Raw genomic sequence first — 27,318 nt, forward strand, 5'->3', positions numbered from 1 at the left:
TATCCGTCTTACTTTCCCCGTAAGGCGGACCAATTGTTGACATAAATTGACAGACGATTGCACTGCATCAAACCTGAGACGTCAGACCTGGAGAATGTATTAGTCATTCAACCTGAGAGAGCGGCGCACAGCACATGGTGTTCCTGTGAAGGATACTACCATTCGGGATTTCATAACACCGCACCGGTTCCCAGACACCAGATATCCCGAGGGAATCGGGCAACACAGGATAAGAATCAAAGATAACGCTTGCAAACCAAGCCCACATGTTTCATCATCATTTAAAGGAATACACCAAGTTTGCTGAGGGATTGGCCCGTTGCTCAACTTACCTGTTATGTTGTAAGAACACAGACACCAAAATCATCCGTGTGTATCATTTGTTTGTTAGACACTATGTTGACCAATGGGACAATCTCCCAAAAACTTTAAGCAATGTTTTTTTCTACTACAATACCTTGCTAGCAGCAATGATGTTGAATTAATCATGCAGCAAAACCCACTGTGTATGATAAAACATTTTAGCCAGTGATAAAACATTTTAGCCAGTGACTCAGGTGTAGTCACTCACACAGCACTGCTCCCACAGGAAGGACACAGCGGGATTGTGGGTAATCATTCACAGTCAGTCTAGAGGGTGAGGCTGATAGCGGGATATCACGCTGCCTGTGACACACATTCTTGCAAATATGAACGCACACTCACAGACACTCACACACACACATCAAAGAAGAACCTAGAATGTAATGTAGTGAGGCCGTGCATCATTACTCCTGCAACCTCCCACAACTATGAGCGCTATGAAGAACTGCCAACAGGCGGGAACGATTAAAGAAAGAACGGAGTAGCGTCCAGTAGTTTACTGCTCTGTAATGTCTTGGTAATGGTATGACAGTAAAACCAGACAGGTGAAATCATGAGCACATGTCAATGGGGCCCTTTGTAGTAGATCCAAAGCCTTATGCACAAAGCCTATGATTGGGAGTACCAGAGTTCACCCATTATCTAAACCATTTTTTGGAGGAAACAAAAAGGGATGACAGGAGATCCCAAATATGATCTCCAGACACTTAACCTTCTACTTTCTCCATAATTGTAAGTCGACCTGGATAAGTGAGCGAAAGGCCTAAGAATGTAGCGTTCTTGTAGGATGGAATATGATATGAAACCAATGCTCAAAACCCTGTTGAAATATTAAGACAATGGGACTGTGTCATGATCATGCCCTGACAAACAACACTGGCTGGAAGAACATACAAAGCATGAGGAAAAGTCCCTTTGAAAAAAAAAAAAAAAAAAACAAGTTCTCAAAAAAAGGCGTTGGCCTCCTCGCGTTTGCCAAGAGTCTGTTAAAGCAGAAATGAACATGGGAAAACACACTCTCCAACACTATTTTCTCTCTTTCCCCCACTCTCTCTCTCTCTTTACTCACTTTCACTCTCCCTCTCTCTCTCTCTCACACACACACACACACATTGAGACTCACCCTATCTTTATCATCCGCCACGTCACACAGCACGTCATCCAGGTCCAGGATGCCTCCATCTCCATGTTCCAACCTATGGACCTGGACCCAATAGCTGGGATCCTGGGAGAGAGAGAGAGAGAGAGAGAGAGGGGGAGAGAGAGAGAGAGAGAGAGAGAGAGAGAGAGTGTATTAGCTCAGTAATGAGATCAATGTTATTTGCACCTTATAGACTTAGGATTTGCAGCCGTAGTTATGTAAGTAAAGCCATAACATATTAGCATTGCCAGACCAATGGAATTAGCAGCTTGTAACTCCTTAATAATCAGCTGCTCTATTCACCATGTAGTTCATCTATAATGATCCTGTAACTGGCAGACACAGCTTTGACATGGTTATGAATTGGCATCATGACGTAGCTGTTATGAAATATTGTAATCCCCTGGTGGATGACATGCAAAATATGCATTTGGCTCAGACATTTCCTCATCAATTGGTATGCAGCGGTAGAAAAGGAAATGAATGTTGATGTGAGACAGGTGTGACAGGAGGTGTCATAATTCATTCAGTCTCATTATTAGACTTCATTGTTATCGGTTATACGAGTCTTTTCCTCTCTCTCTTTCAGTTCATCAAACTTTCATTCTCTCTTTTGCAAGTGTGTACATATGCCTATTTTACATGCATTCATATATAATGTATTTAGGGATGTAGTGGAGGTTAACCCCATTTTTTTAGCCTGGCATAAATCTCTATGACACAAACTCATAATACACAAGTAGTATTTCTTTATAAGGATATGGTCTTTTGAGGGGAGAAAACACAAGTAAATAAATGCTTTTCTGAAAATATAATTGATTTTTGTTTATATTGGTGGTTGTTTTTATTCACTACTGCATCACTGAGTGTATGCAAGGTGTTATATAAATATGTTGTACAATGCAGTGTATATGCATGGTATGATGACATACCTCATCCTATTTCGCAAATATCGCACCAGCAGACTCATACGCCAAACCTGTCCCTGTACACTCTGAATAGTAGAATGTCATGTATACTATATGTATAGCATCTTCATATATAGTGTGCATGTTGGATATTTTGTACATACTGTACATACAGGATATTGACACAGATCTGATGGATATTTGATACTCGTTTGTGTCTGTAAAATCAAACCAATAAAAAGCTGATCACAAGTAAAAGCCCTTCATCCCCTCCATTGTCGCCTTCCCTCCATTCGCCCCCCTCCTCCCCCCATTTCTCCTCACAGTACGGCTTTGCCCAGCTCATAGCCCACAAGCACTGAAGCATGGCCCAAGTCAGAGGGGAGGGTAAAGAGAAACCCACTCAGGCTCATTGACTTCTCTCCTTCCTCCATCGCCATGTTAGGAAAGAATCTCTTCACTCTTTTGTCTGTATCTCCCTCTCTCTCTCTCTACTCCCCTCCTTCCATCCTTTTTTCCCTCCAAATCAAGCTGTCTTTGGGTCTGTGGTCGAATGCCTTCATGCACGGCTCTGTTGTACTGAACTCCACTGCGGTTCACCAGCCAAAATGGCCCAAATCATGAGGGGAATGATTGTGTGGTATTTTCCTTCCTTCTGAGGTTATTAGAAGGGAAAATATGGACAGTATATCAGGTATGTTCCCAAAAGACAAGACAAAAAATGGGAAGCAGAGAGAGGATTACGTAGTTTCCATGTTAGTAATTTCATAATAATGAGATGGCCATTAAATAGGAAATGAACCAGTAACTTTATTTGAAAGAATGCAATGTTGTAGTCGTTACTGAAAGCCTTAGTTAATACATGCATAATATGAATTCTCTCATGAATTGAGTTAAAACATTAGAAGTGGGTAACGCTAATTTATGTTTGTTTGACTGGGATGGCGGTCCTGCATGCGGTCTGATCTGGAAGAAAAAAATGCCAAAAATACACAGCGATGCCAATACAAAACCGATTCAAAACCCAGAGAGAGAAAGACTGAGAGCAACCTCATCGGATCTGGAAGTCGTTACAGGCCACAAACTGACCCTCAGCGTGAAACGGGGGGAAGAGCAAATCTCTTCAGATGTTGACACACTCCACGTCTGTTTGGCACGGTCTTCATCCAGCCTAAGATTTGTTCCTCAGCAGGATTATGGCCGACGAATATGTTTCTGAGAGATGCTCGGATGATAGCTTAATCTCGGAGACATGAGGGGAAACATTTGACTTTGACAAATGCCGTTTAGATTTGACTCGGGTTCAAGTGATGACGAGAGCGGCGAATCAGTGGAGCTTCGGCCGCAGCGAGCCAAAAGCAACGCTGTAAGTATTCTCTGTACAAGGACTCCTTATTGCAGCATTAGCGGGGAATTCATCACTGACTCTGGGATTGGGATGGATTTTGTGTTTTGGGGTCATCACTGAATACTTTGGGGTAAATACCAAGGACTTAACTGACACACACACACACACACACACACACACACGACTAAAGGTTTTTCCGGTGGATACTAGCAAGTGTTGTATCCGGTGGATACTAGCAGGTGTTTCCAATGAGACCCCCTAGGAAGACACAGCTGGTCACGATAGCCTTGCAGCTCACAGAAACACCCAAGGGTCAAATCCCCTGTTTAGCCTACTTCTAGTATCTTTCACCCAAACCAGTTGAACAACTGTTGAGGATATGAGCAATTATATGACTTTCATTTAAGTCATTTAATCTCATATGCAGTCACAAAACATTACTTTCTTTTCCAGTGGAGTGTGATAATCTCACTTGTTCCCATGCAATTCAGCCTGTTTCAAGGATTTTCTTGATTCTTCTTGATTTTCTTGATCTGCCTTTTGTCAACACAGTTGACAAGTTGCACTGGAATCAAGTGATACTATCTTACCCTGTTGAGAGATTTCTGTCACACACAAAGATCTTTGGACTAAATATGCAGATTAATATACAGGCTCTCTAAAATGGACATTCTTTATTAACATTCTTTATAACTAACATTAGTTTCAGAGCAAAGTGCGCATGAGTGAAGGAACATCCACAGTTTCATATGAGCTGACTTAAATTCTCCCTGAGGTTACAGTACGGAAAGCAGTACACATCCACTGAAGAGAGACAGAGAAACAGCACACCCCTCCAACAAGGAGTCCATTGTAACGGAGCCATTTGTATCAGTCTACGGTAACAGCTGGTAGGGAGGACAGGGGGTCGAGTTGATACAGAGTTAGCGCGCTCAACAGTCAACCTCAGCTCAATTTCTCACCATCATCTCTGCTACTAAACCAACAGTTTTATGCAAGGGTGGCTCTTGCACAAATATTGCTTTTCCTGTTAAAGAACGGTCAGGTTTGTCAAGGACTTGTCTTGTTTTTTATTGTGTGTATCCGGATTTAATTCTCTACAGTTCTCTCAGTGCATAGGTTCTCGAACGTACATCGTACAAATAGAGGCATGGTGGGCTAGTGGTTACAGCAACCCGCCTTCAACTGGAGGACTTGAGTTCAAACCCTGGGTCTGCATCTGCCATGAAATGCAAGGCAGTGCTTTGTACTGTAGCCTGACCTCTCCCTCCCTGGGTGGATCAAGCGAAAGGAGTTCCCTAAGGGCTTCAGTAATGGATCATATTATCCTAGGATCCAGGCTTACGAAGATACTGATAACTCTTATCATGAGAGGTTTCTCCAGAAACGGGCCTAAAACTCATCTAGGGTTGCGGCCAATAGTTTAACTAACAGTCGCAATATGTTCTTGTTGTCTTTTTCATAGTGGAAACTTCATATGTATCACAGACAAACACAACCCAGATCAGATTCACTCAGTATGGCCAAACTGTTGCTCAAGTACAACCAAGTCCCTTATAGCCTTGTTTCTGGGGCTTAGCCTTCCCAGCCCACAAAACGCTCCACCATTATGTCTTCATCTTTATGTCCTCAGTTTATCTTTGTCCATAATTAATCTTTACGACAGCAGAGACAATGAGCCAGCATTGGCTTACTTGATTTATATAGGGATCAGAACCACAGGAACAAAACATGTCTGACAAGTACAGCTGCAAGTGTAGCTTGGATTGAGAGTTGACATTCTGGACCATGCGGTTCAAAAACATGGAGAGTGAGATGTGAGAGCAACACACAAAGTACTTGAGAACCTTTTCACCGAACAAGTATCCCTGTCACAACACAGACCATAGCCCACCCACATAATGAACATTCGGTCACAGTGAAAGGTACTGGGTATCGTATCGCTGCCATCAGACGACAGCCCTATATCTGCAAAAACTATTTTTCAGAGGGTGAGAAGCAATTTGATTTTCAAGTGGATAACCATGGAATTTTTTTTTTCAAATTACTGTCACTTGAGTCAAGAGCCCATTACCCAGGACGGAGTTACATATATTTCACAGGAAAGCAGAAATGTAAGCCGTGGGAGCAGCTCGAAGCTTCTTCATGTGCCGTTGCCAAACGCAACAGTGCAAGAATGCGTGTTGGGTTTCATTCGAATGAACCGAGCGTGTAGCAAACTGAGCAGCGGTGCTGCAGCATCCAAACTGAGCCAGACTTGCTAATAAAACGTAATGAGGAGAGCGTGCTTCGCAGATCTGATTACACGTCCGCTGTGGATCAAAATGCAACAAAGGCAACAGTAGAACGTTTCATGTATACAGGAGGCATCTAGAAAAAGAAAAGATCTGGTGGGACAGTGGCTCAAGATGCATGTCATTTTGTTGCTTCGTCCTGAGTTCAAATCTGGTTCATGATATTTGTCACAAGCCACCCCTTCCTCTTCTCGCTGTGTAATACAGCAGAATTGCCAGAAAGGTAATGGGAACATTTCAAACAGTAAATATAAAATAGTCTAAATATATCAGCTTTACAGGTTAAAAGGTGTTTACAGTTTGCAGATCTATGAATTTAACATCCAGTGCAAGAGCAGATAAGCAAGACTCTCCTGTTGTTCCTTTTGCCCCAGTAGCCTGTTTAGTCGCTTCTGGCCTTCATTCATTCATTCATTCATTCATACAGTGAGTGACACAGCGCCATCGTCGCCGCCGCCCTGCTCTGATCAGGTATCGGCTTATCTGATCCTTGGTAGAAGGTGAGGGGAAACACAGAGGTGGTTGTTCTCTCTCCCTCTCGCACACACAGACGCACACACTTGCGACATAAGCCCAGACAATAGCTCTCTTCACCCCATTATCTGGCTCTTTGTACAGGATTGTGGGTTGCCTGTTCCTGTGGAAGACCACACAAAGACTGGTGCCCTGGAGAAAGCCGGGGGAGGGAGGGAGGGAGGGAGGGAGGAGAGTGTCAGAGTGTGTGAGAGAGAGAGAGAGAGAGAGAGAGAGAGAGAGAGAGAGAGAACATGTGCCTGTGTGTGTTTTACGATCGTCGCATGACCTCTCACAAATGCTGCTTTTCCCAGGAGTGAAGATCAGTGGCTAGATGGGCATCTCAGATGTCCAAAAGTGAGCAGGACCTCGTGGCGCAACGGTAGCGCGTCTGACTCCAGATCAGAAGGCTGCGTGTTCAAATCACGTCGGGGTCAAAGCTTTTCAGAAAACCATCGCTGCCATGCATTCACTATCAGCAGTTTGAATTAGTCGCATTAGATAAAACGGCTTGAAGATACCATCGACTGACATACAAATCAGCGACGGAGACAAAAAGATGCACAGATAACACAGGCGCACTCTTGTCATTAGTCAGTGCATTCGTTAGTCTGGAAGAATGCGGAGAATTTGAAGATGATCCCCGAAAGAAAGAGAGCAAGTAGGCGAACGCAATTTGGCAAACCGCAAGCAGCGAGGGCTCACAGGACAGAGACGGCATGGATGAAATGTGATCTTGTCTATTATCGCCTTGAGATGGCATCAACAGGGTCTGCTCTGTAAATTGAGTAAAGTGGGAGTGATGCGATAGGCATGCATACAGTTTGTACAAAGAGTCACACAGAAAAGAACAATACTGTGTTGATAACCGTGTCTCTGTTAAAGACGTGGTGTGAGTGTCAGTCTGTGCTCTTACAGGTACTGGCAAAGTGCAACAAGTCAGAGAACTGTAGGTTTGCTGCACACTTGATCACTTATAGACCTACTTGTTGCAATTATTTAAAGTAATAATCCATCGCATTTTCATATAAATAAATGTCTGTTTTGCTTCTCTCTATCGCCATAACACAATAGTGATTCAAGTACCTATATCCAGTTCATGAAGTGATGCCTTTTACATTTCCAGATCGTTGGGAATAAATGGAAGAACTGAGTACAATTTAACAAACAAAAAATCTAAATGATTGAGACAATTTGGTCTATGAGAGATGTCTATAAGTGTGCAGCAAACCTACAGTTTTTATGCAGTTAAGTGTGTCAATCTAAGACAGATGGTTTGCGTACCTCATTCTGCAGTCCATTTTGGTACTGCGTCCCTAAAGTATTCGAACAATACAAAGTGAACATGAACAGATGACTCCCAAAATCTAACAAAAACCCCAACTCAAGTTTGCCAAGTAATTTACAGAAAAGATCACACAGCGCAGACTCCAGACTTTCACTGACCAGAGCTTAGACACCACCAGGCTGTGAACTCTGACCTCTGGGAGTCCAGGCCTCCCATTGGCCATGAATTACCGATTCAGCCCAGTAGTTCACCTTTCAACCTCCCACTATTAAGAGTTTGTTGCTCTACAGCGCAATAAGGCCTGTGATTTATAGGGTGTGTGTGAGAGTGTGTGTGTATATCCTCCCCTGCGAGCCGTAAACACGAGTGTCACCGACTTTTTCTGTTTCTCTTTTGCACACACACACACACACACACACACCCTTCCCTAACTCCTTATCTTTGTCAAAAAGTTCACCGCTGGTATCAGGAGAAAGTAAAAGTAAAACAAATACACAAAAAGGGCAGTAGCAGGCTACTGCAAGGTCTTATGTAGTATAACCTGTGTTTTCTTATAGGTGTGTGTGTGTGTGTGTGTGTGTGTGTGTGTGTGTGTGTGTGTGTGGGATCTGAAACCTCTATGAATCGTACAACTGCACTACTCTCCCTCAATAGCACTGCATGCTATAGTTTTGGCATGTTTGTGTTTTGCAAACCTATTGAGAAATGATATGGACACTAGTAGAAGAATGTGCGCTTGCTAAAGACAGACAAAAGCCTCACATAAGACTTATTATGATCGCATAGCTAGGATTACTAATAGATTCACCAGAATCGTGTCAGAGGGACTGCAGTTTTGTGTGATTTCTTAATGGGTTGCAGAAATTTCATATTACAAAAATAAACACAGAAAATGAAGGATTCCAGTAGCGCTGGTGAGGTGAACGCCTTGACTTCTCCCGGTCAGAATTTCCATGTGGAGCTGACACTGCAAAAGAGACATTTACCAGTTGTTTATAAAAGCTGCAATCAGCCCTAATCGACCTAACCGCTAGGTGTGACGTCATGCATCTCGGGCGGGACAAACTCTTCTCTATGGAAGACAATAGTTAATTTACCAGTTTATTTTAGCTCACTAAAATAGATGGAACATTCCTCAGGGCACAGGATATGCTTCAAAGTTGGAAATCATTAATATTCCCCTTTAAGCGGGATTCCGGTCTCTTACTTGGGTCCCAAACTCTGGGGAAAGTGTGCATGTGACAGTGAGTGTGTGTGTGGTCAGATAGCAGTGAGTTGAGGAACTATATTGAGGAAAGTCGTATCTTTAGACTGGTATTCCTCAGAGACAAAGTCACCTCCAGGGTCCCTGCATTATTGATGTCCCTGCCTGCAGAGCACAACGCTGAGAGAAACACGACACCTCGCTACACGCATACAAGCAGTACTGCACCTCCTGCATACAGTACATACTTAAGCAGACATAAAGCAGACAAACAATGCACAAGCAATGGCTCAAACACGCTGAGACTGCACATATTGTCTAGATATATATAATACCCTGTGCCTCTTTTTGGAAAGAGATAGGTAGAGGAGGTTTTAAGAGGAAAACGAAAGGAGGGCTGCAGTAAATCAGCCTTTGAACCCTAGAGAAATAGAGGAAGAGAGAGGGAATTTTGACTTAAATGCTTCTTAATGAAACATCAAGACAAAAAAAGACTCGCTAAATCCCACACTCCCACAGCAGAACACAAAACTATGTGTTTCTTGGAGTGTTGAGTTTACCAAAAGCCTACAGTGCCAAAAGTCCACACAAACTCTTCTGACACCGCGCCTACTGCATTCCCGGAGTGACAGGTTTCTCAAAGTTAGATTTAAGAGTTTTTAATATGTTTTTGATGCCAATTCAAATAAAGTTTAAAGCCAGTTTCACCACAAAAATATACCTGACGAGTAAAAACAGTAGCAGTACCAGAGTCTGTGCAATCAGGGAGATTTTTTTTTTTTTTACTAGAAAAGTATGTTTTTAAGACTTCTGAAACTTTATTTCAGACTCAAAGGCAAGATTTAATGCTATGAAGACCTTTCAAGGCCTTAGAAAGGTAATTAAGTTTAACACATTTTCACACATTGTAAGGACCTGCAGACACCCTCACTGGGCAGCACGCAAACATGCATAAATGTTTACAACATCGTTTCTGAGAGAAAAATGTATGTACTCCACCCTGACAGAGAGAGACAGAGAGAGAGAGAGAGAGCGAGAGAGAGAGAGAGAGAGAGAGAGAGAGAGAGGGTCTGTGTGTTTAATGACCACATTAGGTTTCATAAGTGTCGCCATTCCCGGGGGGAAAGATTTGCTTGTAGACAGCATGTTGTTGTGCAACAGTACATGTCTGACTCCAGGTTGTGTGTTCATATCATATTGGGCTCGAGGCTTCCTGAATACACACTAAACTGCCCTCTGCCCTGTATTTAAATGGAAGACACAACAGTCACACTGAAAACAAATGTCCATCTTAACAAGACATTTCAAAATTTCAAATTTTCTTTTTTCTTAAAACAAGTGAAACTTCTGCCAAGGTAGGTGAGATAATTCTATTTGTTTCCAATGCAGTTTGTACTTGTTTCAGGAACTTTCCTGGAAGCAAGTGTCAATATCTGGAAACAAGGCAGAGCAAGGCAAATCACTCCATTAAGTATCATGAAACACACTTCATTCAATTACATTCTTAAAACAAGTTGATCTGTACTAGCAAGGAGTCATTCCACGCATCAATTGTTTATCTGAGCAATACTTTAAAGTGAACAGAACTGAATTGAACTCATTTCAAATTGGTAGCTGTCCATTCAGTTCTAAGCGAAACACACATGAGTGTTCAGGACAAAGACATCTATTATCTGCCTACCTTGGCAGTGACTTCAGAGTTGGCTGGCTACCAAAACGGGCCTCATCAACCACAGTCGCAACAAACTAAAAAATTCTCATACTTCCTTCTTCAATCTTTCACTGTCATCATTACTTGACACCCAAACAGCATATTAGTTAATGGCACAAGTGCCAAACTGTACGGTTTGTTCAGTTCAGTCATTTTGACAAAGGTGAATCAGTCAGTCCTGAATCGATTCACTACGGTCTGACAGCCTGAAAGAATCACATTAGTTGAAAGAATTGGTCTTCCCACTGCTAATTTGGAATGGAAACAAGTGAAACTATTATTTTCACTTGTTTTAAGAAGCATACGATTTAAAGACTGATTAAATGACTTGTTAAGATGGATATTTTTGCAGTGCAGGCACATAGAAGAGAGTAGAAAGAGACATATGTATATATATTTTGGCCTCCCCACCCTGTGCGCTATAGCAGAGCAGCAGAATTGGTGCCAGGTAGGTCACTGATGGATCAATCTGGTAATACAAGCCAGCCTGTGAAGCGCCGAGCCAAATCCTACAGCCCCTTGACATGGAGACCCTCCAAATATCTGCCATACACACACACATACACACACACACACACACACACACTGTGCCAGGAAGGAGACTACTGTCAATTCACTGGAGTCACATAGCTGGAGGGAAGAGAAGGAGAGAGCCATCGAAAACATCCTACTGTCACAATAAGTCAAAGGGACGGCCATACTTCAGCTGAACACACACACACACACACACACACACACACACACACACACACACTCTGCACATCTAATTTGTCCAAGCTTTCTGGTTTGGGATAAGTTGTGTGTTTGGATAAACTCGAGACACATCTGCAGCCGGCTCCCCTGCTGTGTGATCTGCTTGAGTAAGGGATTTGTAGTCCCTAAATCCTGTTTCTGCAGAACTACAACTGCACATATCACCCCTCCTGATAAGTCCAACGTGGAAAGCTAAGCATCTGGTCTGGATAAAAAAGCGGGTCTCAGTGTTTGCCTGTGTGTGTGTGTGTGTGTGCGTGTGTGTGTGTGTGTGTGTGTCCTCCCAGACGTCTAGCCTACCGCTTCATGGCTCAGCATGAGAAGGAGCTGCTGCTGTGATGAAGGTCTCACAAACGAATTAAAATGAACATTATCACATGAGGACCTCATCGAGTAGATCCATAATGATACATCATTAAGCCAATTAAAAGGTTAACCTTCAGACGGGATGTGGCAGTGATTAAGGGCCATGGACACAGACTGATAGGAGCCCATAAAACAACAACTGTTCATTGCTGTGTGAGAGCATCTGTGAAGTCTAAAATGCCTTGGTTGCTCATGTTTTAATGATGTAATTTGTATTATGTAAAGTAAGTTCACTTGTTACAGTCAACAGTCGGGCAACATACAGAGACAAACTATAAGAAACAGCCCAAATATGTTCCTTTGTAATTAGTTCCATTTATAAGGTGCATAGCACTGGAAACCAGCCATGCTAATGTTTACACTTTTCAACAATGTCCTGTAAATTTACATATACATCTTACATTCAAAGGGTAAAAATGAAATGAAATTAGGTCCAGCCCGCGAACTATTAGACAGCTCAAAGTCTGTGCTAACTGAAAGATAGCGTGTTGGCTAGCATCTCAAAGCTACGTTTTATTAGCGTGTTTATTAGCAATCCATCTAGACCGCTAGGCTAGGTAGCTTGTTTAGGCAGCTAGCCAACTTTATCTCATTGTGAGACAAGTGGTCATTAGCAACAGCGGGGGGGGGGGCTTTACACACACACATACACGCACACACACACACCTCACACACATTTCCTGTCTTGAGTAGCAAAAACTCCTGGGACCATGGGAAATGCAAAGCAACATACATGATTTAGCAACCCGGGTACACTGAAGAGAAGATCATACCTCATGGTAGGCTACACAAGAAAACAGGCACGAGGAGCTAACATGTAAAAAACATCCTGGCTTGTAGTACATCTTTTTTTTTTTTTTAACACTTTATTTGTATTTTCACATTTTTTACCACACAGTCGGCATGAACAACAGTAACATCTTTATGATATGAAAACATGAATAAGACAGACAACCCCTAACCCCCTCCCCGTCTCCCTCCCTCCTCCCATTGTAGTACATCTTATGGTATACTTTCTTTCATCGTATGGTCTTCGCTTTGTATGCCTAATCCGAACAAAGTTGGTCTATTGATAAAGTGTCATATTAGCATTACCACAGTTTCAAGCCCTTAACAGTAAACCCTACAGAGGAGACAGAGGGTGGAGGTGTCAGGTTACTGAAACGGCATTTAGTCTCAAACGTCCAGGCCTTCCTCTCAGCCTTGGCCTGGGGATAGCAAGAGCCAGGCTTGGCGGAGATGTGGACTACATGAATTTTTGGGTGAGGGTAAGTGCAAGATGGATGTAGTTTATCATTAAAAAAGTCATAATTATTCATTCACCAGTGCGTCCTTTTCATCATATCCATACAAGAGAACTGTCATGTAGGTGTAGATATAATCAAAAAACAAAAAAATAAAAAATGCGCCCAGGAGGACAAAAAGAGAACAATGAGACCTGCCGTTTACCAAATGCTTTCCATATTCAAATCAACCCCACCAAAACTAGGTAACAGAATCAACCTCTGTAAATTTCACCTCTCAAAGCAAAGATAATGGGTTGGGCTCGCCAGTTTCCAATGGAACAACTTCTGCCATCCACTACACTAAATGAAAATGGCATTGAACGCCAGTATAGGCCCTGCAAGTTGAAGCCTGCTTATACAGTAAAACTGGTTGAGTGCCGCAAGACCCTTTTGTCCGCTTACAGCGTCAGCAGTCAGCACAATTTCGGCACACATTTGATTATTATTTCATACGCGCGGAGGTTATGCTTGCCAGATGGGACCTCTAAATGAGCCAAGGGAAACACAGTGCACAGGGTGAATCACCGAGAACAGACAACCCGCAGTGGAGATGTCACGACACACACAGCACTTTCAGAGGCTGCAGATGGAAGACAGAGAGGTCACAGGCTGTTTTCTAGGATTCGTGTGTCTCTCTGTGTGTGTGTGTGTGTGTGTGTGTGTGTGTGTGTGTGGAGGAGGAGGTGGTCAGGGGCTAAATGCAGAGCAAACACAGTTGTGTGCTACTTATTGTGTGCTGTAAATTTAATGAACAGTTTGAAAAAAGCTATAGGAAATCCTTTCAAGAGAAGTGTATCTTAGAAATGCGTTCCTGGGTGATCAGATTGTGCGCATAAAGAGCAAAAAACATGTAAAATTCATGTATAAATGCACTCAAGACGCACTGAAGATCCCATCGCCCCAATGAACAACAAAGTGTAAATGCAATGTGTCTCCAATCCACATACAGCAACTATGTAAACCAGAATAAACGTCCAATCAAGTGCACACAAGTGGCAACAGGTGGCAGTCAGACTGGATAGTAGCATAGGCCTACTTGTGAAAAATGGATTGTCACAATATTTGTGGATGGGCGACAAGTGAGACGAGGTGTTTACAGGCAAATTTTGGGGTGTAAAATTTCACGGGAGGAGGTGATGTGCAATGTAATCTGTGTTTTGCAAGGGAAAGAGAAATTTGATTTTAATGTGTATGATGGAGATGCATTTTTATGTCGGTAATCCAGCTATAGACACTCTGCATCTGAGACTTAAGCGTACATTGTCGCTCAACCTACACATTACCAAATATGACCAAAATTCAGGCTAGCGACTGTGTAATGACTTTGTAGAACATGTCCAGTTTAAGAAACTTTTCTGTACAGAGCCCATCTATAATGGGGAGTGTGCTGTTAATGGTGTGTGGAGAAGCGAGCGGAGCGTGACCATGAAACCCTCTTACACACTTTACACATGAGCGTACACCTCACACTCAAGGAGGGAAGCAGGATCAGTTCACTGGGAGAGAACCGTGTGTGTGTGTGTGTGTGTGTGCGTGCAAATCCCTTAAGGTCCAAGAACGCCATATGTAGAGCAGACATCAACATCCCAGGAGGGTTAAAGGCCAACAGAAGGGAGTGGCGACACTTTGCTCTCACATGTTCAGACAGCGGGCCACGCTCGCCACATCTGTACTGCAACTGGTGAGCACCAAATTAGCTCACGGGCCCAGTAAAGCGGTTGCGTCTCTAATAGCCCACTCACACACACACACACACAACCCAGGAATAGTATAGTATGCTATTTCCTGGGACATCCGGCTTTGGAGGCAATTCACACTGAGCCTGTCACCTTGTTATAAGAAGCCGATGTGCCCAAATTCTGTGTTCAGCATGGCATGAGTCCAGATATGAAGTGACATAGGTTAAAAGAAGTATATCTCCAGTTTGACCTCAGTCTAAACCTTGATCTTGATTTCCCAGGTGGCTAGGTTGTTAGGAAAGGAGTACACGCCTATTCCCCCTTCCATCAGAACTGGTTTTCTGCAAGTCTTCACCTATCTGAAATTGCACCTCCTGACTGTGAACACTACTGACTTAGTACTGTAGTTCTGTTTTCTGTGTGCATTTCAAAAGCTTTGACCCCGACGTGATTTGAACACGCAACCTTCTGATCTGGAGTCAGATGCGCTACCGTTGCGCCACGAGGTCTGGCGGGAAGCCTGACACACACGCATACATACGCACACACACTCTTATACCCTGCAGCAGGTTTACTTTCCCCAGTCTCTCCCATGACATCAGGCGTTTGCACAGGAAAGCCAAGCCTGCTCTCGCCTCGGCTGGCTCTTCTTCGTTACGGGCGGGAAGCCCTAGTCAGGTAGCAGCGGTTAAGGATGCCCCGACAAAAGGCAGTGCCGTGAAAATGCGCCAGGCAGTGAACGCCGCAGCTGGAAGTCATTTGTTTCTCCACAACTTAACCAGGGTCACTCAAGAAAAACTAAAATCCTCCTTGAAGCTATATATATCTGTACGAGCACAAGAGTGGCACTCTAATATTGAAACACAGCAGTTTAAAAGGCCCTGTAGCACAGCATCGGTGCCACCTTTTCAGTCTATTAGTATGTCTATTTACAACTGGCACCTGCTCAGTTTCCACATTTTACAATCCATTCACCATGATTTGAATAGTAAAAGTAGTAGACAGATAGAAAACAAGTACAAATACACACTTTTTGCATGATACTGATGTACAAGTAATAGGGATGGGACAATATGCTTATCTCACGATACGATTCCATACGCAAAATGGAGTTCACGATTCGATACAACCACAATACGATGTAATAAATAAAAGCTCAATGACAACAAAGTCTGACTGTGCAGAATTATGCTTATTTCTGAGCCACAAATCTTTCTAGCAATGGCATTGACTTCCTAGAATATCATTGCAAAGTGCAAATAATATAATTTGCATGGAGAGCTTGTGAAATTGTGAGGGGCAGCAAGCTGTCTCATATGTGATTACTACAGTAGAATAAAATCTAGCTAATATTGGGATTCATTTTTCTGCCCCACAATACGTATTGTCACATTTTTGCCTTGCGATATATTGAATTTATTGTCCCATCCCTAACAAGTAACAAGCAATGGCAACACTAAGTCAGGATCGCAAATTAGATATTGTTTGTCAGATTACCTCGGGTCATCACACAGAACTGCAACCTTCCAGTCCATTAGCATCTTCAAATGCATGACAATTGACAAATCCCTGTTGCCAAACTAAACCACTCATCATAACTGGTCCTGACAGGATAACATAGGAAATCAGAGGACTGCTGAACCTACAGCAAATACAATCTGAGGAGAGAGGAGTGTGTGAGCATACAGATGTAAAGGTTAAGAAAACATAATCTACTAAGAGCGTGTATTGATCCTACACAAATCGTATGTTCTGAATTGCAGTGGATCTGATTGAATGCATTATATGAAAAATGGCTTTTTGTCAAGGCGAGACTTGGAGTGGTGTAATGGAAACACTACCCGTGCTGAGGCATCGTAAGAACACGCTAAATGGTATTTGTCAAGCAGAGTCATATGTGACAGGAACTCCTGAACTCCTGAATCTGTGCCAGGAAAAACGGACATGCAGAGAGAGAGAAAGAGAGAGAGGGAGAGACAGACACAGGGACAGAGAGAGTGCAGATGAAAGACAGTTTCCAAAGGATCTTCGGGGCAGACGTCCAAAATCCACAAACCCTGACGCCTGACCGCGTGAAAAAGAGAGACGAAGAAAGCTGCAGTAAAGTGACGGAATCAAAAAAACGCACGAGATGTAAACGAAGGGAAGGAACGCTGTCTGAAAAGAGGAGAAAATGAGAGAGAGAGGCCAGATGTTTGACTGTATTGGGTCTGCCTGAGTGGGAGTTGGGCCCAGCGTTTTCTTGTACATTGTGTTTATGCCTTGCCAATCCTCAGGCTGAGCTCTGCGCTCTAATAATATGCTTCAGCCGGTGATAATATGTGATTGCTTGGACAAGGACTGACAAGGCAGAGTGAAGTAGAAAGCATTGTGCCTATGCAATGCCTATCACATTTCACTTTCAGCCTGTAAGTAACAGCTCTATTTAATACTTGATGCCTTTTGTGTGTGTCATGCAAGCCCCTTAAACTGTGTGAGCGTTCAATTGCATATATCTCATATATATGCAGGGGCCCACTTCAGTTGCCCTATTTTCAGTTGTTTTCCTCTGGGCAGACCAGACTGTGTAACATGAGAAGTCTTCTACATCACCCCTGCCTGCTGCTCCACACAGCACAGTATTGTCTGTAATTATCAGGTCAATCATGACCTCTTAATTAGCCATTTCAAACAGACAAATCTGTCTAGTCCGTGAACGAAAGCAAGCACGAGTCAGAGGAAGAGCGAGACGATCGTATGAAAGAGAGAAAATGATCAAGTTGCACACACAATCTGTGCTTTCTTTCCAAACTTTCTTGCACAAACAGGAACTATAGACTACTATGATACATTTTAGAAGAATACTATACAAAGATCTCAGCAAATCTCCTTAGTTCCTATAGTAATATATTTATACCATAGGAGATTAAAAAAAAAACCATAAAATACGATAGGGTCACTGTAAACTCACTATTGAGTGCCACAGACACACTATAGGTTTCTATAGGAATACTATAGAAATACCATAAGAAAATACTACAAAGTACCATAAGTTCACTAAAAACTCACTATTGAGAATCACACCTATGTGTCCCTATGGGAATATTTATCATCCATAAAACTTGTAAACCCGGATGTGCATGTCACACGCACCACTGTACCTACTGAAAAGCTGCTAAAACTGAAGAAGCTTACTGTAAGCACTAATCAAACAGGTTTGACGTTCAGATAACCCACGCTGACTGGGATATTGTGCCGTGTGTTTCAGTCTCATATCAGCGCTCCGCCTCCCCACTGAGTGATTGAGGAGATTGCTCTGTAGCCGGGGAAGCGCTCAATGAGCCTGCACAGGAAGCAGCCGACACATAGAAAGAGCATTTCAGGCTGAAGAGAGGCGACATCAGTGGGAAACATCCGTGCGGGTTAAAGGACAGAGAGGAGATTCAGTGAGGTGACAAAGACGGGCAGGAAAGGAGAGAGTGAAAGTGAAAGAGGGCGAAAAGGGAAAGGGATCGATGTCAAAGGATGTGTTCAAAAAAGTAGGAGCTGATGGATGGAATAAACGGTGGTGGGAAGTGAGTCAGGAAAAGAGAGTAAGTGGTTGCGCTGCACCATCTTGTAGCACGATGGTTGCATAACCTCTGACTGAGGAGTTAAATCGCGAAAAAGTGGGTGATTGTCCTGCACATGACCTGTAGTGCATCTCACCGATCAGAAGATTGCATATTCAAACTAGAAGGCACTGAGCAGAACGCCAACACTGGACAATTCTACAACTTGCAAAGCTGCAGCCTCTGTCATGGTTTGTGTATCGTTTGTCTTCCAGGTTTGACTTTCCAACAAAATTCCAGATCTGGATCACCACCAAAATCGAATCAACTGGGTCAAGGGCGATCTGTCCGACAAATTTCATCCAAATCTGTTTGTAACTTTGTGACTACAGACAGAAACTGGTGAAAAAAAGAAAGAAACAGACAGGTCGGCCACAACATAACTTCCTTCCAACTTCATTGGCGGTAATCACATGTAGGTCAAAGCTTTTCCAGGTTCCACAAAACTAGTTTCAAACTCCAAGGTAACAGTGTCAGAAAAAAAACAGAGAGCCATAATATGCCAGAGAGGCGTCGTGTCGCAACTGTCGCGCATCTGACTCCAGATCAGATGGCCGTGTGTTCAAGTCATGTCGGGGTCGCTGCGTCGGTGCTTTGCCAAGTCAAAGCAACACAGCAAGGCTTTAATATGACCAGGCTTGCCTATTCTTTCTGGTGCACCCATGCAAAGAGCCCCACCTGAGCAGGACTTAACAGACTAAAAAATAAAAGCCTGCTCGTTTCATGCTTAACCACCGTAACCTCACCTCTCTTTTCAGGCTTGGCAGAAAGTACATATCTTTCAACTCCTCCACTAATTTGATTCATTTACGCATGGTGAATCTTTTCTTGTAATTCGCTAAAAACATTATTCATCCATCACCACTTCCAATAATAAGCTTCCAATAACAAGCTTCCAAGTGCCAATGGAATTTAAATATGATGTAAGATCAGGGTTACTAAAAAAATGACGATGAGCAGAAGGTAGAGAGAACGCAGCAAATGCTTTGCCTCCGTTTAAAGTTTGCTCTTGCTTTATTATGCTTGAATATCTATTATAGGTCGAAGAACATCATATAGCCTAAATCATTGCCATTATCTCTTTCCCTGTAGTGCTGACTAGTGTGGTATGATAATGAATAGGCTTAGGCTACATTTACTTTGCAAACATTAAGCAATCAATTTTTTTAACCTTTAATTAATTCAGACAAGGGTTTGCTGAGCACATGTGCTCCTTTTAAGAACTGCTCTGCTTCACATTCGTACAGTTCCCCATGTTTGCACCTTGAAACTGCCCAGTATAACCACAGTCTTCTACTGTTGGCAGCTCCAATAAAGCAGTTAGGGATTAAGTAGCTCATGCACTGAAGTTATTTTGAGAGCGATGGAGGGTATTTTCTCTACATTCTTCTTTTTTGCCGGGAAGTTGCCCTTATTTCCCCCAAAAACCCAAAGATTTTCCTCTGGCCTTCGTGCAGCTACACTCTGGGACTGAAACCAAGAGTGAGCCCCTCTCCAAGAAAGAGAGGAATAGAGCCTTCTCTTACTCTTATGTGAACAGTGTGTGAATATATCTTCCCCCTCTTCCCCAGCCCCTTCTTTATCTATGTGCTAAGTGTAGTGTTAGGAAGAAGCTCACCAGTCAGACAACCACTAAGCTGCTCTTCTGCTCACGGTTTTGAAGCTTGGCAGCCTAGACCTGCCATCATGGCCAAAGGCCAACGGAGAAGCCTGACTCGCACATACACAGCCTGCTAGTGCAAGTATGCATGCATGTATGTGTGTGTGTGTGTGTGTTTGCTTGCATAATGTCTAACACTGACATGTCTTATCTACCAAAAGTCAACTTCCTCCATGAATGAAGGAAAAGCTTTATTTTCCCAATGATACCAATGATGCTCCCAAAGTCTTGTTTTTATGATGTGTCTCAAGATTCCACTTGTATAGTATGAGTTTCTGTGTTTTTTGTGCATGTGCATGCAGCTGTGCATGCATCCATATGTGTATGCGCACAAATGCATATAATTGTACACATGTGAACATGCCAGTGAGGGTTAGAAGAAGCTTTGTCATCCAAAGCTCTGCAGAAGACAGTGAACTGTAACACATCAGCTGTCAACACCATGGGAAGAGTTCCTCCTTTAGGCCCGCTTAATATAAACCCTTACAACACTGTCTCCAAGCCTCTGTCTGTGTGTCTGTTTGAGGCATCCGGGAAAACTCTAGGTTTCGGAGCATCCTATAATAACTCCAGCCACCATCCATCCATCTGGGTAAGAAAAACTTTCCCTCCTTCCAAAACATTGCAAAGTGTCAAAAAGCGGAAATCCTCGAAAACAGGATGTGTTTTTCTTGTCTTTCTACTTTATAATTTCCCCCGTCTTCTGGTGTTTTTTCTCTAATGGCAACTGAGAGTATTCCAAACATAATAACATTATGTTTTATTTTCGGGGCCGCCACCCACAGCTAATAAAGTGCCTGTGAGGAGAGAAACCATTTTCTGCGCCCATTCAAGACGTCCACAAAAAAGGGGTTTGCATGTGAAATCTTAACTATGGTAAAGGACAGAAATAGGCTGTTTGTTCGCATGTGTTTGATCAGCGCTCACTAGGAGCACCAGATGGAAAGTATAAAGCTTATGAAGTGAACCAGCGGACAATATTGAGTGTGTCATGTCACTGGGGTGCAACTATTAAGCTACTCCTACTACTAGTACTCTCCCCCACTCTCTCTGAGGAGAAGGCAGAGTTTCCTAATGGACTAACCATACAATCATCATAACCTTGGAACCTATTGCACCACTTTATCCTCACGTCTCGACATGATCCACCAGGCTCTGTGCTTTTATTTCTTAACATCCCTCAAATTGGTTTATCTCTAATGTGTTTTCAAGATTAAACTTGAAATATACAATCAGATAAAAAAGGGTGTGAATGGGTGGGTGTGAATACCTTAAAAGGATCTTGCCAGGATGTGTCCGCACTCAGCGATTTATTTCCAACCCACCGGCTATTCATATGTTCCATTTATACTATATGGGGGCAAATGAAAGCAGCACATTTGGAGAAGAGCCAAGAAAATGTAAGAATAGCCTCCTCAACAGCTGGAGCTTTTTACCGTGAGCGGCAAGACGGAAGAGACGTGCAAGAAGTAACAGTTGAGGAGTGGAGGGATGATGAGGGAGCTGGAAAGAGATGGTTTGGGAAGAAGAAGAAGGAGAAAACGAGAGATAGAAGCAGGAAAGACAAGAGAGAACACAATACAGGAGACGCGGGAGTGGGGATGGTGTGAAAAGAGGGCAGCAGGAAAGACAAGAGAAAAGGGTGGAGGATAAATTAGGGAATAAAGAGAGAGGAGAGAGGGTTGGGAGAGAATAAAAGAGATGTTGAGAGAAAGCACCAGAGGCTGCGCTGCAAGGTTAAACCTGATGAGCTCAGTGTTTATCAACAGGCGAATAAGGGACGCAATTACGGCTGGGAGAATAGACATTTTCACACACATGCACACACACACACACACATCCACTATAGGTAATTGAAAGTCTTGCTGATGCTTGAAACAAGGCTGTAACGTAACACCCTCAATATATCTCATTCTCTGTGGCTACGCATGAAAGCAGCATGCCACATTTACAGCTGAGATATAAGTGTGACGAACTTAGAAGTCACCATAAGTTACCGTGAAGTGTGTCGTGTTTTTATAGCATGACAGTGACAGAGGTGTCGTAATTTCAACTCTATGTTATTCTGTCCGTCTTAAGCTGATTACTTCGCTTACATCTCCGTTCCCTGAGGATGTGCCATGACAAGACCCAAGAAATAAAAACATGAAACGCATTTCAATCCTTCCCCGCAACATTGCAGCAGCAGTGAACAAAGCAACAGGCGAGCCAACAAGTGAGCCAGCCTGCCAGCCAGCCAGCCAGCTATATTTGCTGTGGTCCAATCTGAGACGCAGAAGGTGATGTAAGCGCTATAGTATCTTTAGACTGCCTACAACCGCTAGTCCAACCCCTCCCCCCTCCCCTCACCCCCACCACTCAGTGCTTTCACTGAGGCTGCTCCCATTAAAGTCACTGGGTGATGGAGGGGAGCCCCATCAATCTCTCTTTAGGACCACCAGAGTTGAATGGCTCGGTGTCAGAGGAGAGCCACCGGAGAGTGAGAAAATGGCCTTGTTTCGCTCCGGCTTCAGGGTCCCACAGTAGTCGTAGCTCGGGTGGGGGGTGGTGGGTGGTGGGTGATGGAGGGGGTAAGTGGGGTTGGAGGAGGGGTGGGGAGGGCAGAGTGCCATGCAAGCCGCTCGAGAAGACAAAGAGGTGCCCGCACCCGCCGCGGGCAGCGCTGGGTCGATTCCAGATATTTTTAAGTGGATGGAGTTCCAGGCAAAAGGAAAGCAGGCTGGTGTGTGTTTACCTCTGCGCTCGCGTGCACACAGGCAGACAGAAACCGAGGCGGCGTGTTTGAGAACACGCCTGCTCATTTTAATCGACTCCTGGCCAACATAGGAAACCAAACACCCACTTTTTGGAGAACCAGCTTTGTTTCCGAGGGACCTTTTCATGTGCTGCGTATGCTATTTTAATCAGTGTTTTTCTGACTGAGAGCGAGAACACCTGCTCAAAGCAAGACCTTGTGGCGCAACGGTAGCGCGTCTGACTCCAGATCAGAAGGCTGCGTGTTCGAATCACGTCGGGGTCAAAGCTTTTCGACAGACAAAGAATGCTCATTACGTCCAACTGGAGAAGCCTCCGCATATGACACTGGTCTGGTTTCTGAGACAAAGCTGGTGATTGCAGCGGGACGATGTGGTATTGCTAGACCCAGCTCCAAAGGGGATTGTTAGCCGATTTGACTGCCGTAAAGATCAGTATGTGCTGAAAGCTGACGCATTCCTCGACTACGAACCTGAGCATGGGAAAATACATTCTGCTTGACTTGGCAAATCATGAATAGCCATTGCAGCGAAAGCAGAATACTTCCTAAGCCTTGGAACTTAGGGCTCCTGATCAACAGGGACTTGAAGGAGAGGTTTGGAGTTATTCTTGGGACATCTGCAGGCAACAGACTGAAAACAGGTGATGAAAGTTTAAGTGCTTCAGGGCATTCTGTCATTTGTAAAGAGGAGGGTTGTTGGGAAATCCATTTGGTTGACAGACAGGGGGTTGAAGCTTACAGCATGAAACCGGCTCAACCAGGTCATTCACCCAGACCTGACGGTACACACGGAAATACATGCATGCACACACACATAAATACATACAAGTTTGCACAGCACACATGCACACACGCATAAACCAGGACGGCATTGTCACATGCCAAAGTAAAAACAAACAGTAACCAATAAGAAAGTTGCAATGTCTGACAGGTGGACCACAAAGATGGGGGATGTTTACATAGCCTTGCTTGGTAGGAGCATCCAAATTCAGCAGCACACAAGTACAGACACACACCTCGGAGGTCTTGTTCTGTCAGAGGTACATCAGTCACTAGACGCTGTGGTGTAACATGATCTAAGACACCTAACACCCGCTGACAGTCAGCCTAGGTTTCCCTCTTGCAAAGGAAAGCAACTGGGCTGCTGGATCCAGACAATTCCCTCAATGGCAGGCAAGTAAAACGAACCCAAATGAAACCTCCATAGGGGATTTTCTCGGTAAAATGTGATGTGCCGCGACATTCATGGTGTTTATCAGCCTCCAGCGGAGCGTTGGCCATCAGAGAAGCCTATAGCCTGCGGAAACTGTTTGGAGCATTTAGAATATTGCTTTTACAGAAATGAACGCACTTAATCTTAACGTGGCCTCAGATGGAGTTGGAGGCAAACCAAGATTGTAAAAGACATTTTGAAGGGCCAAAAAAAAAAAAAAAAGAAACATGACCAGACAGAGTCGTGCATGACAGGACATTCAAGGGCGCCTCCGTCCATAAAACATGTGAAAACTCCATCATCGACTCACAAAAGACAACCGGGAAGCAGTTGTTGTTAGTAATATGATTGTAGATGATCAGAACGACTGAAACTTGTAGATTTGTAGAATTTCCCTATCCATATCTTAATATTAGTGTCTTGCAAACACCTCTGATCTCCAGTTTCACTCTTTTCACTGCAGTCAACAGCTCACAATATCTTCCACATGCCCAAAATGTTCAGACGCTGGTATTGAGCCAACTCAATGATTATAAAATGTCAACACATGGGCATCAATAGGAAAATAGACCAGCATTTTTTACCCCAGTAACTGTAAAACTAGACTTTCCAGAGATGTGAGGGTTTGTTTGCAGGAAGCCGAAGAAGCTTTTTGCAGGCTTTCTCCTTCCCTCAGGCGTTACTGATCCCTAATCACAGGGTGTGAGGTGGTTGGCCCTGTCAGTGGCATCTCAGCTCGGGAAGCCTCATCCTCCCAGTCTCGCAAAATAGACGAGAAGAAACCCATCTGTTATCAATGTACTGCAGCTCTCACCCCAGCAATTAGATAACCCGACCATGATTCCCCGTCACAGCTTAAATCTGCCTCGATTGTTCCTCAATTGTTTTCGGGGGTGGCGAAATGATAGTATATGTTGAAGAAGATGTGATAGAAGCTGGAGGAGTTCTTGACTATGAGTCAGTGGCCCGCAGAAACCTCCTATCCAAACAAGTAGCCAGGTTTTCAGATATTGGACAAACTGGTTGATTTTCCCATGGCACCCATACATTCCAGGGACTTCTCATACTGCAATGCATTTTCAATAGGGCAACTTGGTCCAAGGGTAAGGATCATGTTCTACCCGCGGGGTGCAAGTTACTTTAAAAAACCTATTATTGGAGAAATGAGGTTTTTAACAAAAGTGATCAAACGGAAAGGTCAAGACACGCACAAACACGAACACACTGTGACCGACCCCAATTTCACATTCAAGCAGCTCCCGTGTCTCTCAGCCACACTTCCTGATGAAACTCCTTTAGTCTGTACCGAATGACCCCATTTGAAGGACCAAGCCAAGACTAATCATCCCTCAACATGTTCCGCAACCAGAAAAAAAAGTGTCTAGGCAGGAAATTACTTTGCGCAGATAAATCCACCACTTCATCTATTTGTCGGTGAATTTCTCCCAGCAACATCTCTCATGTTTGGCCCCAAACTCCGATGAGCTGAACTTACAAATCATTTGCAAAATCGCAGCGTCACACTAAGTTGAAAATGAAAAATGCATGGGGATGATTCCTGTAACTGCAGTTCAGATATATTCTAGCGTTACCATAATCCCATCAGGCATGCAGTATAAGCCTCTACAGCTATCCAGGAGCACCAGATAAGCTGTAAAAAGTGGATAAAAACCTTCAAGTGGATGTTAAAGTTTCTCAACACATTCATCTATATTATTTGAAAATAACATTTAAGACTAAGTTGGTTGCTTCTTTGCCAGCATGCCAAAGATGGTGCAGTCAATTTAACATTCTATAATAAAAAGCAAAAAGTAAACAAATCCAGCTGAGGACATAAACTCTGTGCTCAGACATGGTGCCAGTAAGATCGAATGCCAACACCTTTGTCTCTCTCAGCCTTTTCACACTAAAGGTGCAAAATATGAAAGGCAGGGGAATGCCTGCGGTCATCCTCAGAAGAAGGAATTAGATTGTTCCTTGACTTTTTAATCTTTTTTTTTTATTAAAACCCGTCAGCAGATAATTGTTCTGTGACTCCAGCAAATATGCCCAAAGGGAAAGTAGACGCATAGATCTGAAGCCTGAAGATGATTTGCACTGTTGGATTTCCTCTTTAAAACACGGATGTACATACGACCGACAGGCCACAACAACATCACTCAAACATATGATATCGCCATTATCATTAACCTTTCAAAGTACCAACGCAAACTGCAGCAAGGTGTCCCATTAACCTGTCTAGCGGAAGCATTCCCAGGGCAATGACAGGATGCCATTTCTTTGTGTTTGATGTGGCTATTCTTAGGTGTCCATGGGACAAACAACAAACCATTCATCATCTTATACTTCCTCTGGGCTCGTGTCAATTTCAAATCAAAGGCATCTCAGTCAAGATGCCTGACAAAAAGACTGACTCATCTGCTTCAATCCTCTGAATCATTATCCTCCAGAACAACTTAGCCTTGGGCTGCAATCACATAATCGTTCTTCTTGAAGAGCAATGAAGAAATAGTTGAGTGACTCCAAAGGCCATCTACAACAAAGCTACAGCCAAGGTCAAATAGCAATGCACTGCGTTACCATCATACCAGATAAGACGAGTGGCATCTGCAAACTAAAGCTAGGAGATACATGCATGTCATGAGTGAGCAGATCCCTGCCATAAATCCTTGGTCTAAAACAGTGAGTGCATTTAATTTCACCCTGGGACCCAAGCTCATTTAAATGTAATATTAGGCTTCTTGAGTGGGAACACGCCAGAAACAGGCCTGCAACCCATTTTGGGACTCAACTCATACTGTTAGTAATGCCACTCTAAAACATCATTCATCACAATTAAGTTAAGCCACATTGAACTCCTAACTACTTTAGTATATTTCCACAACAGAAACTGTTGAAGCATTGCCCTGAGAATAGAGAGGAGTGAATTCCCATTCAGGGAAGTCCTCACTTTGATTATAAAGACTTTAAGCACCGGAGCACAAAACCTGCCAAAAACTTTTGTCTCGTGTTCGTTAGCCTCACAAAGACAGGAATCCACTTCAGCATCGCGGCAAACTCGTTCCTATCAGTCTGTCCAAACTGCTCGGGTTGACACAAAATAAAGTAGTCAAAGAGGACTGCAATTGACTGCACATTCCCACCAACACCTAAGCCCTTATACGTCAAGGATTCATTTTTCTCCCATAGCCCTGAGCATGCCATTTCAATTTCATGGCTCTGTCTTGGCTGTCTGTCTTGAGAGGA

General features: G+C 43.4%; 1 protein-coding gene and 3 non-coding genes across 4 annotated transcripts in view; 2 read left to right on the top strand and 2 right to left on the bottom strand.

Annotated features, from left to right (window-relative positions):
- The window catches only part of LOC139909750 (partitioning defective 3 homolog), a 352,335-nt gene that overhangs the window by 310,853 nt on the left and 14,164 nt on the right, over positions 1-27,318 (bottom strand). Inside the window, exon 2 of the mRNA XM_078291260.1 lies at positions 1,487-1,588. Within this exon, the coding sequence (XP_078147386.1) occupies positions 1,487-1,588 (102 nt within the window). The remainder of the gene's footprint in view (positions 1-1,486; positions 1,589-27,318) is intronic.
- On the top strand, positions 6,933-7,004 carry trnaw-cca (transfer RNA tryptophan (anticodon CCA)). Its single transcript has one exon. It is a non-coding gene; the product is annotated as a tRNA-Trp (tRNA).
- On the bottom strand, positions 15,292-15,363 carry trnaw-cca (transfer RNA tryptophan (anticodon CCA)). Its single transcript has one exon. It is a non-coding gene; the product is annotated as a tRNA-Trp (tRNA).
- trnaw-cca (transfer RNA tryptophan (anticodon CCA)) lies at positions 23,052-23,123 on the top strand. The gene has a single exon. It is a non-coding gene; the product is annotated as a tRNA-Trp (tRNA).

This window comes from Centroberyx gerrardi, chromosome 22 (assembly GCF_048128805.1).
Source record: "Centroberyx gerrardi isolate f3 chromosome 22, fCenGer3.hap1.cur.20231027, whole genome shotgun sequence".
Classification (NCBI taxonomy): Eukaryota; Metazoa; Chordata; class Actinopteri; order Beryciformes; family Berycidae; genus Centroberyx; species Centroberyx gerrardi.